An 18,421-nucleotide genomic window follows, 5' to 3' on the forward strand; every position below is an offset into this window, starting at 1 on the left:
TTCTCACTCATTCCTCTAGGTCTAGGACTTCAAGCAGGCAGTGAAACGCCTCCTCGTGTCACCCCCATCCTGACCCATGATCTTTATTACCCCCATTAACCCCTCCTAATCCCAACTACCTTACTTGCCGATTCCAGTTTTTCCTACTTTATCTCTTGCCCGTTTTCCCCATTTTTCTTGTTCATTTAGTCTCTTCCTGGTTGTACCCAATTGTTACCTACTACCCCCCTGCTAATTTAACCTTGCTCTTCCATGAATCTCACTCTTGCAGAGAAAAAAAAGGCAATGTGGTGATTGAACCCAACTTTATTTGTATTCAACTGGAAAGTCTATTGATTTGTTTGAGGTCAGCAGTGAAGTGCAATGTCTGAGTGGCTGTGCCATTGCACGATGTTCGCTCACTATGATAGGAGCGTGGCCGTCAGTATGGGCGGCTTGGCAGTCCTCAAGATACCTGGGAGGCACTGCGTGGCGTGACTGAGACGCGAGGAGCTCTGCCGACTATGTGCGCTGTGGCAGAGGTCGCTGCCTTGCTCGCATTGAACCTGGCTGTGCCAAAGGCCTTGCCCTTGAAAGCATGGGAGTATGTGTCTACACTCGGAGACTACATGCAGTCTGTGGCGCAGTACACCGGAAAGTTACGGGTAAAGCTCACGATTGTTTTTATTTTTAAACTACCATGTTTTGGTATGTTAGTTGGGGTTCACTTGGGCACATAAGGAAATAAATGTTATGGGACTGGAAAAAAGAGAATCATAAAATGAATAATGAATGATCGTTTTAAGGCCATTTTCCCCGCTAGAGCGGGGGTTAGCCTTGCGGGCCCCATGACAATCATGGTTCCCTGTTTGAGGCGATGTTTTTATGGCCGGATGCCCTTCCTGACACCAACCCTTGGTCACGCTCTTACGATGCGCAGGGATACGGTGTACCTATTCTAAACCGGGGTACACACCGGGATCATTCATCCCAGCAAGCTGGTACTCAAATTTGCCGACCTCGGAAGGATGACAGGCTGAGTCAACCCCCGTGGCGTTAATTCAGCGATCGACCGGGATTCGAACCCAGGATCCTAGTATCCCAAGCCGGCACCCTAACCGCTAAGCCAACACCAGGGATCAAAGAAAAAAGAGAATCATAAACATATATTAATCATATGATTTGTTTTGGTTTCCTTATTGAGATCAAGTGTATTGGAAATTTGTACTCGTAAGTAAAGTGAGCATCTTTGTACACAGAGCCTGGTGTTGGCTTCATGGTTAAGGTGACTGGCTTTAGACCTTAGGGTCTTGAGATTGAGACCCTGTCATACCATTAAATAACAACAGGTGGGTTGACTCAGCCTGGCATCCTTCCGAGGTCGGCAAAATGAATACCAACTTACCGATGACAGGAGCACTGCATCAATGGTACAACCACACTTCCATAAAATGATGCAACCAGCAGCCAAAGGCTGCATACCAAACAACAACAACAACAACAACGTGTGCACACCTGAATACCAGAAATACCTATTATATACTTGGTAGGAGAGTAAGATCACTTGGTCAGAGACGTACTTGTCTGAGAGCTGATTTCTGGTGGAATTGGATCCTACTGAACCTGTAGCACTGATCTGTTAACCTGAGGTTGCTACTTTGTGGAGCATACCTTCTTTCACTGGCAATGAGAGTAATAGTAGGGGAGCTCCCAATAGAGTTCGTGACCATTTTCCCGTGATCAAGGTTTGAAGGTTGATTTTGAAAGATAAAAATATATATAAAAAAATAAGCTTGGGTATCTTTTTTTAAAATGCGGGCTAACTCGGCCAGAGGACAAAATCCAAGATGTCCGCCAAAACCGCGAAATCGGGCATATTTCCGCCTACGTGAATGCTACATATACATATTGGGTGTCCATATGTGGGTTTTTCTGGGCCCAGATCTTGCATCTTACATCAGTCAAGTGATATTGTGACTTAAAATGATATTAAATGATTAATGTTGACCAAAATCCCACGCCCCCCCCCCCCCAAAGCCCTCGCCCTCTCTCAGATCTCTCGATGTCTCCATGTCTCTCGGTCCCTGCTCTCAAATGTTGTGTTTGTGTCCTTCCCCCTCTCTCCCCATCTTGTCTACCGCTCCCTATGTTATATGTTTTATGTGTCGGTTTGTCTTTCTGTGTGATTAATGTTCGCTCTTTCACGAGCCTCGATATTGTATACAAAAAAAAAAAAAAAAAAAAAAAAAAAAAAAAATCCAAGATGGCCGCTGCAAAAAACCATGTATTGTATATGTTCATAATTGTGCATACCATAGATTCATCGCTGGCGTCTAAATACAGTTTTACATGACTAGTGTTTTCATTTATAACCTTACTGTTACTATGAATGACTTTTTGAGCAGGTAACGAACCAAGATGGCTGCCTCTCGCCCGTTAGATAAGCAGTTATGGCTACTGTACATTGTATCTATTGCAACGTCTTTTATTTGACACAATGTTCAAAGTTTTCATTTGCAATCAGTAAGAAAGAATTTATCTTTCTCTATTTTGTTTTATTATATTTACAGTGACATGACATTACATTTACAAGCAGTGATACACATTGCACAAGTAGCATATACGGTAGGGTTGAAAATGACAATAGTTGTTATAACAGTTTGTTTGTGTTGGATAGATTGAAATTGTTATTCACTGTCCGAATCGTCCGTCTCGGACCCAGACTCGACTGGATCATCCATAGTTGGGCTGCTTTCCAAAGCCTGAGTTAGTTTTTCTGGGAGTGCTGGGTGAATGTACCTCAATGGAAGACACATGCCTTCCTCGAGATGCCAGCCATGAGATAAAGGAGACGGTGGCGCATCAGGTTTTTCGTAGTTGAGCAACACGTAGGTTTGATAGTTCACTCTCTTGACTTTCAAATCGTGGGATTCTTTGTCTGGTGGAAGCCGCAGTATTGATTTCCTTTTCATTTGTCGCCACTTCCTGGCCCGAGCATCACACAGAGTGGTACTTTGTTTGTCCTTGTATATGTACCGTATGGTGTACAGCGTCATATGATCAAGCACCTGCTGAGGGACCGGTAGGTGTTTCCCTACTTCACTGAGGAACGCTCTAGCTTCAGGTGAAGTGGATGATATGTCGAAGATGGTTTTCTTCCCATGTCCAAAGAATGCTGCTGTTGTGTCTGAGCCGCTGTGGACGTGAAGAGGAACTATGATATCTGCTATTTCCTTCGGGCAGAAAGCTGTACAATCTATGAACTGCTTTTTGTACTTCATTGCGAGCACCCCTTCAGTTCTATGAGCAACATACGATGCCAATACAAGCACGTCCGTATCTTCTGCGTCGATGATAACAGGTGTTTCTATTCCAGCTTTACGTATTTGTGAGTAGATGAAGAACATGCATGTGTCTGCTTCTAACTGTTCACACTGGAAGTCTGTAACAGGCAAACCTGTCGATAGATTGACACATGTGGGCCCAACGCAGTAGACAAATTCAGTGTTAGAATAGTTTCGGTACAACACGCTGAACTCGTTTCTGAGAAAGATCTGTAGGTGCTGCTTGTTTGTTGCATTGTGGAAGAAGTCTTGAAATCCTTTGGCAGATGGGAATTTGTCCGACTGCTTGAAAAATACATTCTTGGAGCCATCTGAAAATCCAGAAGTGCTTTTTCGAAGCTTGCGTTCGCTATCCTTGACGGTCAGGGAAACATCATATCTGTCATTGACAAACACAACTTGTGATGCATATTTATGTCTGCTCATAATGACGGCGAACACCTTCGATGCGTAGTCTCCCCAGGTGTAGGAAATTCCATCAGCCTTTTCCCTGTCTTCTACCGATGGCGTAGACAAACGCCATATAAATCCCATGTCCAGGATCGCCGTGTACTTGTCTGGTGTTGGTTCCAACGCATGTAGCTTGAATTTTTCTACCAACTTAGATTTTTGCACTTTTTTCATGGTGCCGTTGATATTGAATATTGGCAGACATTCATCTGTGACTCGGTACGACATTATCTCTGACAAGGTGAAATTTTCGGTGTCATTTTCAGCAAGTGAGACAACTGCTGCCATCGCTCTGTTCTCCATTGCGTCTGACTTCATGATGCGCTCGCCAGTCTTGACTGAAGGTGGGTTGCTGAAGTTCCGTCTCAAATTCCTGTGAATGGTTGCATGGAAAGGTTTGTTGCTGCTGAACATTCTGTCTTCACAGAATGCCTTCAAGCATTTCTCGCCATCGGTGTGGACCGATTCAAAATCTTGAATGAGGTCATCAGAAGCTACCATTCCAGACTGTAGTGACTTCAAGACCTTGTTTTCTTCATTGAAAGGGTCACAGCCGAATTCAGTGATGCAGTTGTTAATATCTTGTACAGCTTGTTCGTCTTCCTTCATGCGAGTGGGAGCATTTTCACTGTGATGTCGTTTTGATTCTGATGTGCTGGCAAGATCATGCAGTGAGGATCGGACTCTATTAACATTGTTAGCATTTCGGGAATGTGACAGCAGCATCTTTTCGTTCTTCAAAATTTTGAGCCAGCCAGCTTTCATCTTTGAACCCTTGTTCATTGTCATCTCGATCCAGAGATCCAATGGCAAACATGAGTAAGGCTTTCCCGACATGGATTGAGCAAATAAGCCATCTCGCATGTATTGTACTACATCCTCTGGGAGGGATTCCATTTCCAGCCAATACTCAACCAACCACCGTCCATATTTATCGTTGTCATAAATCTGGATCCATGGTAGCATTAAACGTAATGTCGACTTGAATTGTTCCCAGTTCTGGATTCTCAACGCATGCAGATTCATCATCAATATTTCAGTCATCTCCATAAATGTGATCCAGTACTTTGCCATTGAACCACCGGACTCCTCAATTCTATTGAACTCATCTGCCACCAATGAAATAACCTCTTGGTTGGCTTCCAGAAGTGCATAACATTCCTGCCGTTCTTCTGCTGTTGAGGAAGGATTCCGCAGGACAGTCAAGTGAGCTTCAAGTTCATCTGAGATGCTTCCCCCATTCTGTAGTGACTGTTGTATGATTCTTCTCAGCAGAGTTTCATACATCAATCGGAGACATCGTATGCTCCTCTTGTAGTGTTTGCCCCGTAATGCCTGGTCCACAGACCCTTCTGTAATAACATCTGCCGCAACGAGGATGTCAGACAAGCCAGACCCGTGAAAACGCTTATTCATGGCAGAAATGTAAGACATGTGAATATGAAATGGGCCCATAGAAGGCAACACGACACTGAATTTATCAGGGTGTTCGTATCTCATTTGCACTATCAAGGCATACACTGGTTGATCTCCTACCAACTGGATGAAGGGCATGTTCTTTTTGCCTGCTGCATCAACCATCCGGCACATTATTTCGTGCACTACAGATTTTCCAGGAGGATTTGGAAAAGTCAAGAAGTAATACGGCTGGCTTTTGACAACATGCGGCTGAACTGTTGACTGGAAACCTGCAAATCCCCCAACTGTTTGACTGCATGGTGCAGGTGGTGTATGAGTCTCATCTAGACGTGCCATGGCATGAATGAGTCCTCGCTGCCTCTGGACTTTAGTATCTGAAGGAGTAATGTCAACACCTGTTCGCATACTTGGAGCTCCACGCTGGACAGTCTTGTAAGGATGGACTTTATGCTGATCGATGCAAAGATGCTTCATTTCTTTAGACTTGGGAATTGTTAATTCTCGGGCCGATTCCTCTGGAGCATGAACCAAATCAAGTGGCTGGACAAACATAACATTTGTACGGTGTGAAGTGTTCGCGCCAGTTAGCGTGTCCTCAGAAAAGTCATCATTGTCCATTACTGCTGTCCCTGGCATACCCAGTGCAAGCTCCTCTGGACATGCTTTGTTCTGCTCAATATCGTACTTGGCCCAAGCATCATAGAGATGTAGCACGTCTTTGTAGCTGATCCCAATTGAGAATTTTTTCAATAACTCGACAAGTTCCCGGCTTCTGGTTAGTCCGTGTATCATAACAGACAACCTTGTTCCAAATGAAGTTCGTTTGCCTGTCATATATGAAGAGAGCAAGGCAGTCAAAGCGATAACTGCAGAGTCGTCATCCTCCATATCAAGGTCACGTTGAGGTTTTGAAGACTTTAGACGGGAAATGAGCTGTTTCAGTAGGCTGCTTGTTTCGTCCTCATTGAGTAAATCGTCAATGTGAGGTGGCCAGATCATTGGCGATACTTTTGCTGCTTCAGCTCTAATTCGTTGCGCTACAATTGAGACGAGTTGGTCATCAGTTGCACCTAGGCAATTTACAGCAGCTTCTATGTATGTTCCACCAGCTGACGTGTCAAAAACCATTGAGCTCTTGTTTTTTGTAACTCTTTCGTGGAAACCAATTTGGTCGCTGAATTCCGTTTGGAGCATAGATTTTATTGTGCTAGACTTCACAGTGTTCACAGTCATGCCAAAGTTCACCAGCATTTGCGTGTAGTCTTGTAGAAGGCTCTGTAGTGTTCGGAGTTCATGTCTTTCAAAAATTACAGTGCGCACATGTTTGAAAAACATTTGACATACTTCTGCCAGTCGTACATTGTGCATGTGCAAATGTTGATCATTATAATCATGGACTTTGATGTATTTCGTCCAACATGACCGATGGTAGCGGATCTCTGTGGCAAATGGATCTGACGTGGAATCAATCAGTGTCAAAATGCGATCCCGCATATTCTCGTCGTCCATATGGACTGTGTGACCTTTGAAGACATGCCATGCATCCATTTGTTGCATGATGTGCCACTTGTCCCGTCCAGGGTGTTTCAGGTCTTCTCCCTTCATACACCAAATACACAAATGTTTGTCTTGTATAATACCGGTTTGTGATCGTGATTGTCTCTGAGCGCAAGATGGTCCAGGTGCTTCGTCAGCTACATCATCGCTGCGAGAGATTTCTGTTTCAAAACATTTCTTTTGTCGCTTTAGTGCCTGCTCCAATTTATAGTTACTGGCCAGTTGAACTTTACACAGTTTGTGGAAATATATTCCAGCTGGTCCATTGTGCCATGGCACTGCATCAAAGACTTGACCATATTTGTCCAATCCTCTCCATCGTTCTGCTTGTTGTTGGAGATGCTGCCAGGCTTCTGGGCTTAAGCTACTCTTTTCCTCATCACAATGCTTATGACAGAGGATACACTCACTGGAGCTTGATAGTTCTGGAGGCTGGTCCTCATCTTCACTCTTTCTCTTCTTTCCTTGAATGGGTGGTGTCGCCATGGTATACTCTGCAATGAAAAATAAAACCTATTACTTACTGTACATACCGTACATCAGACAGCATGATATGAATGATGTTAATACTTAACTGAACTTAAATATTGAACAGGACAGATCTTTATCTCTTAAAGAAAGGGACTTAACTAATATTTTAACTATTATTAGTTGAATATACTTAACTGTAATGCCTTGATCCATTGTCCACCCTGGTACTCCCTGGAAATTAATACTAACAACTACCTGTGAACAAATACCTGTGAAACTTAATCAAACCATCTTGTAGATAAGGCAGCAATCTTGGTTCGTTACCTGCTCAAAAAGTCATTCATAGTAACAATAAGGTTATAAATGAAAACACTAGTCATGTAAAACTGTATTTAGACGCCAGCGATGAATCTATGGTATGCACAATTATGAACATATACAATACATGGTTTTTTGCAGCGGCCATCTTGGATTTTGGTCAACATTAATCATTTAATATCATTTTAAGTCGCAATATCACTTGACTGATGTAAGATGCAAGATCTGGGCCCAGAAAAACCCACATATGGACACCCAATATGTATATGTAGCATTCACGTAGGCGGAAATATGCCCGATTTCGCGGTTTTGGCGGACATCTTGGATTTTGTCCTCTGGCCGAGTTAGCCCGCATTTTAAAAAAAGATACCCAAGCTTATTTTTTTATATATATTTTTATCTTTCAAAATCAACCTTCAAATCTTGATCACGGGAAAATGGTCACGAACTCTATTGGGAGCTCCCCTACTATAAAGACATCCGTTGTGTTTGCAGTCATGATTACGCAGATGTACAGTGCTCTCCATAAGTATTGGAACAGTGAAGTCAAATGTGTTATTATTGCTATATACTCAAATTTGGTTTTGAGATCAAAAGTTGAATATGCGGCAAGAGCACAGGAGGTCAGATTTTATTTCTTGGTATTTCTATGTTTATATGTTTTACCATTGTAGAACAACAACACTTTTTATGTTCAGTTCCCCCATTTTAGATACAAGCGCAAGTATTTGAACAGATTAACTTAAAGCAAATGAAAGTAGTATAATAGTTAGTATTTGGTTGCATATCCATTGCATAAAATAACTACATTTAGCATGTGACCCGTTGACATCACCAAACTCTTGGTATCTTCCTTTGAGATGTTTTGCCAAGTTTTTACTGCAGCCATTTTCAGTTGTTGTTCGTGTTTGGGGGTTTCTGACTTTAGTCTCCTCTTTAGCAAGGGAAATCTCTGATCCATTGGATTTAAATCAGGAGATTGGCTTGGCCGGTCTAAAACATTCCACCTTTTCCCTGATGGACTCTTTGGTTGTGTTGACGTTGTGTTGACGGTGTGTTTTGGGTCATTGTCTTGCTGCATGGTGAAGCACCGCCCAATGAGTTTGGAGGCATTTTCTTGTACAAAAGCAGACAAAATATGTTTCTGTCCACTTTCAAATTCATTCTGCTGCTGCCATTATTAGTCATGTCATTAATACAGACTTGGCATTTAATATGGAATATTTTTTTTGTGGGGGTGAACTTACTTTTCAAGATGTCTTAGAACCAAAAGTTCATTGGAATTATGTTGAAATTATTCTAGATTTTGTTAATGTGACCTTTAAAAGAAACAAAAACCACATTTGACATTTCGAAACAAATAAATTGATCCTTGAAAGTGATGTAAACTGATATCGAACTTGATTCATGGACAGTACTGTGTTAAACTTCTGTACGTTTTGCAGAAGTATCTCTTTATTTTGCACATTAGCCAATTTTTTTTTAACAAAAACAAAAGTTAAATTACGACTGGGATTACGGACAGTAAAATTACAGTTCAGTACTTCGTGTAACCCCCACGAGCATTCAGGAGAGCACGTACACGTTGAGGCATGCTGTTCACGAGATTTGCCAAGGTTTGGACAGGAATCGCTTGCCATGCAGTGACAATAGCCTGCTGCAATTCACGCACAGAGGTCGGCTGCTGGTCCAAGGGGTCGATTTGACGCGTTAATTCTGCCCACGAGTTCTCTATCGGATTCATATCTGGGGACATGGCAGGCCACTCCATATGCTCTACACCACAGTCAGCAAGAAAGTGTTGGATCATGTGAGCACGATGAGGCCGTGCATTGTCATCTTGGAAGACAAAGTTTCCTTGAAAGGCTGCACGAGCAAATGGAAGCAATGTTTCTTCCAGAATGGCCCTGTACTTGAACTGGTTCAGGTTTCCATTCAGAACAACCAGGTCAGTTTTTCCCCCTGCATGAAAAGCAGCCCAAACGGTCACCCCACCACCTCCAGCTTGGACTCTTGGCACTATACAATCTTTGTTGTAGGCTTTATGCACTTGTCTGCGCACTCGGACGCGGCCATCTTGACGATAGACCAGAAATCTAGACTCGTCACTGAAGATCACATGATTCCAGTGTCCTGGCTGCCATTGACGGTGCTCTCTGGCCCACTGCAATCGGCGCTGGCGGTGTTGTCTGGTCAGGCGTGGCTTTCTCAGGGGACGCCCGGCACGATAGCCTGCTTGAACCAGTCGTTGGTTGACTAGCCTTCTGGATACAGGCACATTTGTCAGTTGCTGCCACTCGGTCCTAAGCCGATTAGCTGACTTGGTACGGCCATTGCGGACTAACCGGTGCAGCTGGCGATCATCCCTCCTTGTGGTTCTGTGGGGATGTCCTGGCCTCGGTATTGGAGTCGGGACACCCCTCTGAGCATTTCGTTTCAGGATCTTTGACACCTGACCTTGAGTGATGCCATACTGCCGAGCAATAGCCCGCTGTTTCATGCCGTAATTTCGTAAAGCCACCACTACATGACAAACAGCATTGTCGAGTTGACAGACCATCTCCAGAGGAAGCGGCAATAACTTTTGGAGACGTGCAGCAGTTGTTTTCCACTACTACAGAACGCAACAACCCTTGTATACCCGACTGTGAAGCCAATCATCAAATGCACCTGTCCGTACATTTTGCCACGCCACCTGTGATATAATCCTGTTGTTGACTTCTTGCTGCGACAAACAATCAGTGACATGGTTCTTTTAACAAATAAATCACCAAAGTGTAAAAGAAACTCACCAGATTGACATACTGAGTTAAGAAAGTAAACCCAAGTCAAGAAAAAAAAAAAATTCCATATTAAATGCCAAGTCTGTATAAAGATGAGTGGGCCAGTTCCAGAAGCCGCCATGTAAGCCCAAGGCATGACACGACCTCAACACTGCGTCACAGATGAGATAGTATGTCTTGGATCATCTGCAGTTTCTTCCTTTCTCCACACTGTCACCTTTCCATCGCTTTGATAAAGGTTTGTCTTGGTCTAATCTTTCCATAAAACTTTGTTGCAGAACTCACTAGCTCACTTCTATACTTCTTGGCAAATTCTAATCTGGCCTTTCTATTTTTGGTGCTGATGAGAGGTTTGCATCTTGTGGTGTACCCTTTGTAATTTTGCTGTTAAAATCTTCTGTGGACGGTAGATTGTGATACTTTCACCCCTGCACTCTAGAGGTTGTTGGTGATGTCACTGACAGTTGTTTTCGAGTTTTTCTTCACAACTCTGATGATTTTTCTGTCATCAAATGTAGTTGTTTTCCTTGGCCAACCTGGCTGTTGTCAATTGCTCAGTACACTTGTGGTTTTTTTTTGGTTTTTTTCAAGATGTTCCAAGTTGTTTTATTTGCTATGCCCAATCTTTGTGCTATGGTTCTAATTGAATTATTCTGTTCTTTAAGCTCCCAAATTGCTTGCTTTTTTTCTTAGATAGTTCTATGGTCTTCATGTTGGTCAATACCTACTGACTCCAAAGGCAAAAGCAAAGGCTAAAACCAAGACAAGAAAAGACATTCACAGTTTTTATGTGTGAACAATCAATACAACAAGAAACACCTGTCAGTCATTTGTTCCAATAGTCCGTGGGCTGAGTAGGGTTTACATGCACCCCCCACACAACTTAACTTCCCGGGTATGTCCATGTACCCCCCACCCTAGGGGTTAGGAAAAACCATGTTAACAGAAAAAAACCCTCATTCCCAAGGTACCTCCCACGCATATTTTGATGTTACCCCCCCCCCTGTGTCAGTGATTTCCGAAAATTAGGGGTAGGCGAAATTCAAATGGCCATAACTTTTTACCTCGTCACCCTATGGTTGCATATGGCCCCTCAAAATGTTTGTCCTGGGACACTCTTTGCAATGATATGTGTTATATGCTAATGAGGTCACCAGAGGTCAAACTATGAGGGAATGAGTTTTTTTTCTGTTAACATGGTTTTTCCTAACCCCTAGGGTGGGGGGTACATGGACATACCCAGGAAGTTAAGTTGTGGGGGGGGGGGGGGGGTGCATGTAAACCCTACTCAGCCCACGGACTACAATACTTATGCTTACCTAAATGGGGGTCGTTTGTTGGCTTTAACATCATGTTTTCATTGTGAGAGGTAAGATATCCACCGGGGGGGTTGGAAGAGACTATGTCGATGTGTTTGGCCGGACAGGACAGTGGCATCACACTGCAGTGGGTCCACTCATCACTGGGGGATTATACCCGGGCTGTGGAGACCCTGGAGCAACAGTGGCAGCAGTCCGACATCAACAACGAGGCAATTGTAATAACCTACAACAACCGGCTGCTTCAGGTAACTTGGCAATGTTATTTTCACTTTACTGAATATCCATATCACTAATGTTGTTTTATTTTAATCACCAGTACATCTTATAAATTAGAATGTAAAAACGTATTATGTTTTGTTTTTGGTGGTATTTTATCTATTTATTTTTAAAAGACGAGTGACCGCAAAATAATATTTTAAAAACAGAACGACACTTGTAGAGCGCATAATCTCACTTCACGTGTGCGTTCGGAACAAAAATACCATTGCTGGCTGAACACTCTACTATTATGGCCCACTATTATTATGGCCCATATACTTGGATCTTCCATGCACGCTATCATGTCACATAGTTTCCTGGCATGGGTTATTAACATCATGAATTTAATTCTTCCCTCACTCGGGTCATAGAACAGATATATATGAATTTTCAGATTATTTTTTTTTGTATAAAGATTTCATTTCAACCAATTATGGTTGGAATACCACTTCACTGATGATGTCATCGCTACCACCCTATATACCTCATGGGGAGTTTATATATGCTAAGTTTCAATTTTATTCATTGAGCTGTTTTGGAGAAAAAAAAATCCAATTTTTTTCCTTTAATCCAATATGGCTGCCATACCATGTGATTTATGACATCATAACCTTAATTCTTCACTCACATCGGATCATAGATCAGATATATTGAATTTCAGATTTTTGGATAAGCATTTAAATTCAAGCAATTATGGCTGGAAGACCACATCACCGATGACATCATCGCTGTCACTTTATATACCCCATGGGAAGTTTATGACGTTTGCCAAGTTTCAATTTTTTTTTTGTTGGGTGGTTTTGGAGAAAATAATGTCCAATTTTTTTTCCCTTTAATCCTTTATGGCTGCCCGCCTGGTGTTGGCTTAGCGGTTAGGGTGCCGGCTTGGGATCCGAGGATCCTGGGTTCACATCCTGGTCGATCACTGAATTAATACCAGGGGGGTTGACTCAGCCTGTCATCCTTCCGAGGTCGGTAAATTGAGTACCAGTTCACTGGTAATTCCCTGTGTGTCGCAAGAGGCGACTAACAGGGTTGGCGGCAGGAAGGGCATCCGGCTGTAAAACATTGCTTCAAAAAGGGGACAATGGTGCCCAAAAAAAGGCCAACCCCTGCTCTGCAGGGAAAAATGGCCTCTAAATGTGGTTAATCCTTTATGGCTGCCATACCATGTGCTCCATGATGTCAGAGTTAGCATTAAAATATTCTCCATGGTGAGTCCCTCCTATGTTTTTATTTTGTTTTGTTTACGGCTACAGTCACGGATTATATAGTCCTCATCGAGGCCAGGCCTTAAATAAAATGATTGCACTGATAAATGTGAGTAAAGAGAAATAAAAGAGAATCTAAAAGTGAGGAGTCAAACAACAACACAACAACAGGCATTTTAAGGCCATTTTCCCTGCAAGAGCGGGGGTTAGCCTTGCGGTCCCCATGACAATCTTCTCCATTTTGCCCTATTTTCTGCATCTCCCCTTGTTAACCCCCTTGCCCGCATTTCTTCTTCGACCATCTTTAGCCAAGTCTTTCTCGGTCTTCCCCGTCCTCTACTTCCTTCTACATTCATTTCCATCACTCTTCTCAACCAGTCACTTTCATCCTTCCTCAACACATGACCAAACCATCTCAAGCTGTTTCTCTTCACAGCATCCATCACAGGCTCTATTCCCATCATCTTTCGCAATTCATCATTTGTCTTCATCTCTCTCAACGATACTCCACACATCCACCGAACCATTCGCATTTCCAGCCTTCGTTGCTGCTCTACGTTCATTACCCATGTCTCGCTCCCATAAATCATAACACTTCTCACACATGCAGCATACACCTTTCCCTTCAGCTTCAACGACACTCCCCTCCTCGTCAGCACGACACTCAGTTCCCGAAACTTCTTCCATGCACATCTCACTCGAGCAACCGTTGCCGAGTCTGAGCCACCTACTCCATTCAGCATGTCTCCTAGGTAACAAAATGTTTTCACACCTTCCAGCTTCACGCCGTCACCAAGATCCAACTCAACATTTCCTCCATCTGCAGCTCCCTCTGTGCACACCTTACACTTGAATGTAGCTGCCACACTGGTTAATGACCCTCTCAAACCACTACATTTTTGATGAACCCACTCAGCGCACATTGTACATTGAATGGGATTCACTCCGACACCCTTCCTGCACACAGCACACGGCCACTTCCCAGTTCTTTCCACCTCACCACATGGTTTACCACTTGCCATCACCTTCAGACCTTTTGTCTCCATACATTCCTTCCACTTGTTCATCTTCTCCTTCAGTCCATCCATACTTTCTGCAATCAACACCAGATCATCTGCATACAACAACTCCCACGGTAAACCCTCCTTTACGTTCTGAGCCAGCACCTCCATCACAGCTACAAATAGTAGTGGACTTGGTACCGACCCCTGATGCACTCCCACTTTCACCTCAAACTCACCACTGTTCCCGTCCTTCATCCTTACAGCTGTGCGTGCTCTTTTGTACATTGCCATCACTACTCTGATCAACCATTCCTCCACTCCTAACTTCCTCAATGCCCATGTCACTACTTAATGTGGAACCCTATCGAATGCTTTATCCAGATCAACAAACCCAAGAAACAACTTCTTCCTCTTCTCCATGTACTTCTCCTGTAACTGCCTCACAATAAAAAGTGCATCTGTCATACCTCTTCCTGGCATAAATCCAAACTGCATTTCGTCGATCTTCACCTTCTTCCTTATCCTCCTCTCCAACACCCTTTCCAATACCTTCATTCCATGCTCCAATAACTTTATTGCTCGATACGAGCCACAGTCCAGAGGGTCACCTTTCCCCTTATATAGAGGGACGAGGGTACTCAGTTCCCAATCCATTGGAATGCGGCCTTCTTTCACTACCAGATTGCAGATCTCTGTCATTCTCTTCTCACCCCAATTTCCCGCTGCCTTCAACATATCTGCCACAACTCCCGTCGGCCCTCAAAAAGGAGTCAAAATGAGGAAGAAAAGTGTATGATGTTTGTTTATGAGAAAGAGAGATTAACGCTATCCCGATAGATATAGTTTGAGTGAGACAGAGTAAGACCAGCAATCCTGACGCTGAGAGTGTAAGATGGTTCCGGGCACCACTTGAACGCTCCTAAGTCCGAACGGTAGTACTACTCTGCGCGTTTTCTGTCTACAACCTCCAACCTACGACCCAAAAACCGGTGCAACCGGATGGGTGTTTTTTAGGGGACACCATCTCCTTACTGGGTGGCCGTTGGCTCACTAAGGGAACTCATCCGCCCTTTAACTGGTATTGTTTTTAGTCCTGCAGGGTGTCAGTCACCCTCCCCACTGACAAGCCAGTGAGGGTAGTCGCTTTCGTCGCCGACTACCCAACCATGCGGCAGGTAGCACAAGGTTACATGTTACCAGTGGGCCCCACATTATTTTAAAGGGTCACGGACATAGAAAATAATGTTTGGTTAATTAATAGATATGGCTTCACTTAACACTTAATCATTCTTTTTTTTAAATAAATATCTTGGAAGGGAGATATAAATATTTTTGGGTATCCTGTTGCGCACCCTCCAAAAAACAGCGATTTATTTATTTATTTATTTTTTACCCCTGTAACCGCCCCCTAAAAAAGGTTAGGCTAACTTAGGTTAGGTTAGGCTAACCCCCGCTCTTGCAGGGAAAATGGCCTTAAAATGCATGTTGTTGTTTGTGTTGTTGTAACCCACTAAGTTGTCTCGAATTTTTTTTCTGCGGGTGGTTTTTATTATGATTTTGACTACCAGAAGATTCTTAATCAAATTCACAATCTGATGGGTCTGAAGCGAGTTGTGCGGCTATTATCCGTTGCGTGCTGAGCCAACCTTGCCTTTGATTACGTCACACAGGTGACATCATTTTAGGGGGCGGCATCTGACAGGTTTGCTTTTTAAACTGTAACACTGCTAATTTTTTAATTTAAAAACCACGTTCAGTTCTTTATTTCTTCTTTAAAAACCATAATCACGTAAAAATTTTTTTATCTGTGGACCTAGTTTCGCATTGATCGGATAAGTGGTTGCAGAAAACCATTTTAAGGTGAAAAAATAGACGCGGACACACACACACACACGAACACACATTGTACAGGTCCAGCATATTGAACATGTTACTTCCTGTGGTTTATAGAGACAAAATTGTTGCGATTATTTGTCTAATTTTCAATGTTTTGTATCAATGTATCATATTAACCTTATAAAGAGCCCAGACGACGACGATTGTGTTTGTGGAGCAGTGGGTAACGGTGGGAAAATCGTTCTTCAACAATAAATAATAACCAGTTTTGAGGTGATAAAAACCCGATTCGGCTAATTGGCAAGTCTGGCACATCTTATTGCTGTTCAACATCTTATTTTTTCATTAAAAAACAACTCTGCAACCCACAAAGCGTTTCATTTTGTTTCACAAGGAAATAAAATTGGGGGAAGATTTACAATGATGTCGGTTTAATATTTGAGCATTTTTTTTTTTATGTGAAATCTTTATAGCCTCGCCCATTTCCGAAAGGGTCGGAGAAGGTACGTGTGCACATATACTTTATTTGTTGTTAATTCTCAGATCTACTGTAATCTATATACTCTGGCAAGGCTCTGCAGTGTTAAATGTTCTGTCTTGTTTCCCTTAGTCAGAGCTGCATAACTTTGATGTGGAGGCTTCTTTTCATAAACACATTGTTATAGTTTCACTGGGATTTAGCACTCGGGCACATTTCACTGCCATTTTGTTAAGTTCAGCAGGCCTGTCTTTGGTAAAACCCAGGGGATATACCGTGCCATTTGAACTAACTGGTTGTCTGCTGCTTATGCATCTCTTTTCCTCCAGGTTGAAAAAGGCTTGTTGTCTCCTTTTGCATCTCCCTTGCTCTCTCCCTCGCGTCATCTGGTGTTTGGCCAAGGGGAGTTCACCTTGTCCTACTTACTACGACTGCTGTCACAGCTAAGCGAGACTCCGAAGGCTTCGGAGGTGGCAGCATTGAGAGGCCACCTTGCATTCACCACTTGGACTTTACGGGAACTTTCAAACTCTATTTCTGGAGATGTATGGGACATGAACAGCTCATTCTGAGATGGTTCTGATTGTCACTGTGATACCATGTTTTTTCTCTGCAAGAACTCCTAGGTCACCGAACTCTCACACGTGGTTAATTAAGGCTAAGGTCTCTTCAGGGTTATTCCTTGGAAAAAGAAATGCGATTGAGTTACATGCTCTATTACCTTGCTTTCTCTTCCATCTCGCTGTTGGGTCATTCTCCGTCTTGCCCTGATGCCACGTTTATCTCCCTCACCAGTTTTGTTGAAACGGCACTTGCCGAAGGATGGGTGTTACACACATATCCTTTCCAATCAAATTCTAATAATCCTCAGAAAATTGCAAGGAGGATTTGTTCACCTGAACCAGTGCGCTGTGGGCACCAGTTTCACCAAAACGTAATTATTGACATTTTGGTTGAAAGAAAAAGAAAAGAAGGGCTTGAGGCTGTACTTGTTTGGGAATAACGGGCTGCGTGATGTAAGCAATGAGATTCACATTGTGGTTACTTTAGCCCTTGATCTCGTGGCCTCATGCGATGCACATGTTGAGACATTCTCCTTACTTTTGTTTTGCCCAAAGAGATTGTCCCTTGTCCACTACGTTTCATTGCCCCAAACTGAAGAAATGAGCATGACACAAAAAACAGACCTGATGAACACCACTTGATTAAAGTGCTTTTTGTTGGTTGTAGCACATCAGCAAAAAAAGAAAATTTACTTTTAATTTGAGGGTTTTTTTAAATTGAATGATTTACTGAAAGTCTCTTGCTTAGATATTTTTCCTGTCTGCAGTTGGCGAGATGAATCGGGACCAAATTGCACAAATAACCCGACTTTGATATTTGCATCAATTGCAGTTGAAGCACCTAAGATTAATGTCTCGGTACGGTATTGCCTTTGGGAGGTAATATTCGTGGATTTCGAAGCACATGGAACATTGTTCAAATTGTGGCATGGAGAGGATGATTTGAGTAATTGATCAAATGAAAAAAAAAATACTGCATCGGAGACATCAGAAAGAACCCAGTAAGGAGGAAAGATCGAGTCATCAGGTGGAACCAGGATAGGATTTGGGTTTTAGCCGCTACATCACAATCCTTAAACCCATCCAGGTACCACAATTTTTTTTGGTAAGAATTCCCTTCTCTTTACAGAGATCCAAGATATTGCGAAGAACCCAGAAGAGTGGGCTGGTGTTCTATGATTAATGGCCAAAAGTTTTAGCTTAGTCCGTTAGCTAGGATTTGTTCAATCCGCATGATCAGAGCTGTTTCGGGAGTTAAAAGCAGGATCTCTTTCAAGAAAAGAGAAAAATAAATCTCATGTGGTCTATTTCTCTATCTGTACATTGTTAGCCATTCTTCTTTTGCAATGCTCAGCTGTGATATAATTGTGATTAGATGTGCTGTTGAGATGAGCGATGGTGTGTATGAGAACAGGATGGGCCTTTTCC

At 42.8% G+C, this 18,421-nt stretch overlaps 1 protein-coding gene across 1 annotated transcript in view; it reads left to right on the forward strand.

The window, feature by feature from the left end:
* Nucleotides 1-17,731, forward strand: part of TFR2 (transferrin receptor 2) — a 55,191-nt gene extending 37,460 nt beyond the window's left edge. Inside the window, exons 13-15 of the mRNA XM_078772439.1 lie at nt 411-644; nt 11,748-11,888; nt 16,760-17,731. Of these exons, the coding sequence (XP_078628565.1) occupies nt 411-644; nt 11,748-11,888; nt 16,760-17,002 (618 nt within the window). The 3' untranslated portion in view covers nt 17,003-17,731. The remainder of the gene's footprint in view (nt 1-410; nt 645-11,747; nt 11,889-16,759) is intronic.
* The last annotated feature ends 690 nt before the right edge of the window (nt 17,732-18,421 follow it).

Source organism: Myxine glutinosa, chromosome 2 (assembly GCF_964187855.1).
Source record: "Myxine glutinosa chromosome 2, kmMyxGlut1.1, whole genome shotgun sequence".
In the NCBI taxonomy this organism is placed as follows: Eukaryota; Metazoa; Chordata; class Myxini; order Myxiniformes; family Myxinidae; genus Myxine; species Myxine glutinosa.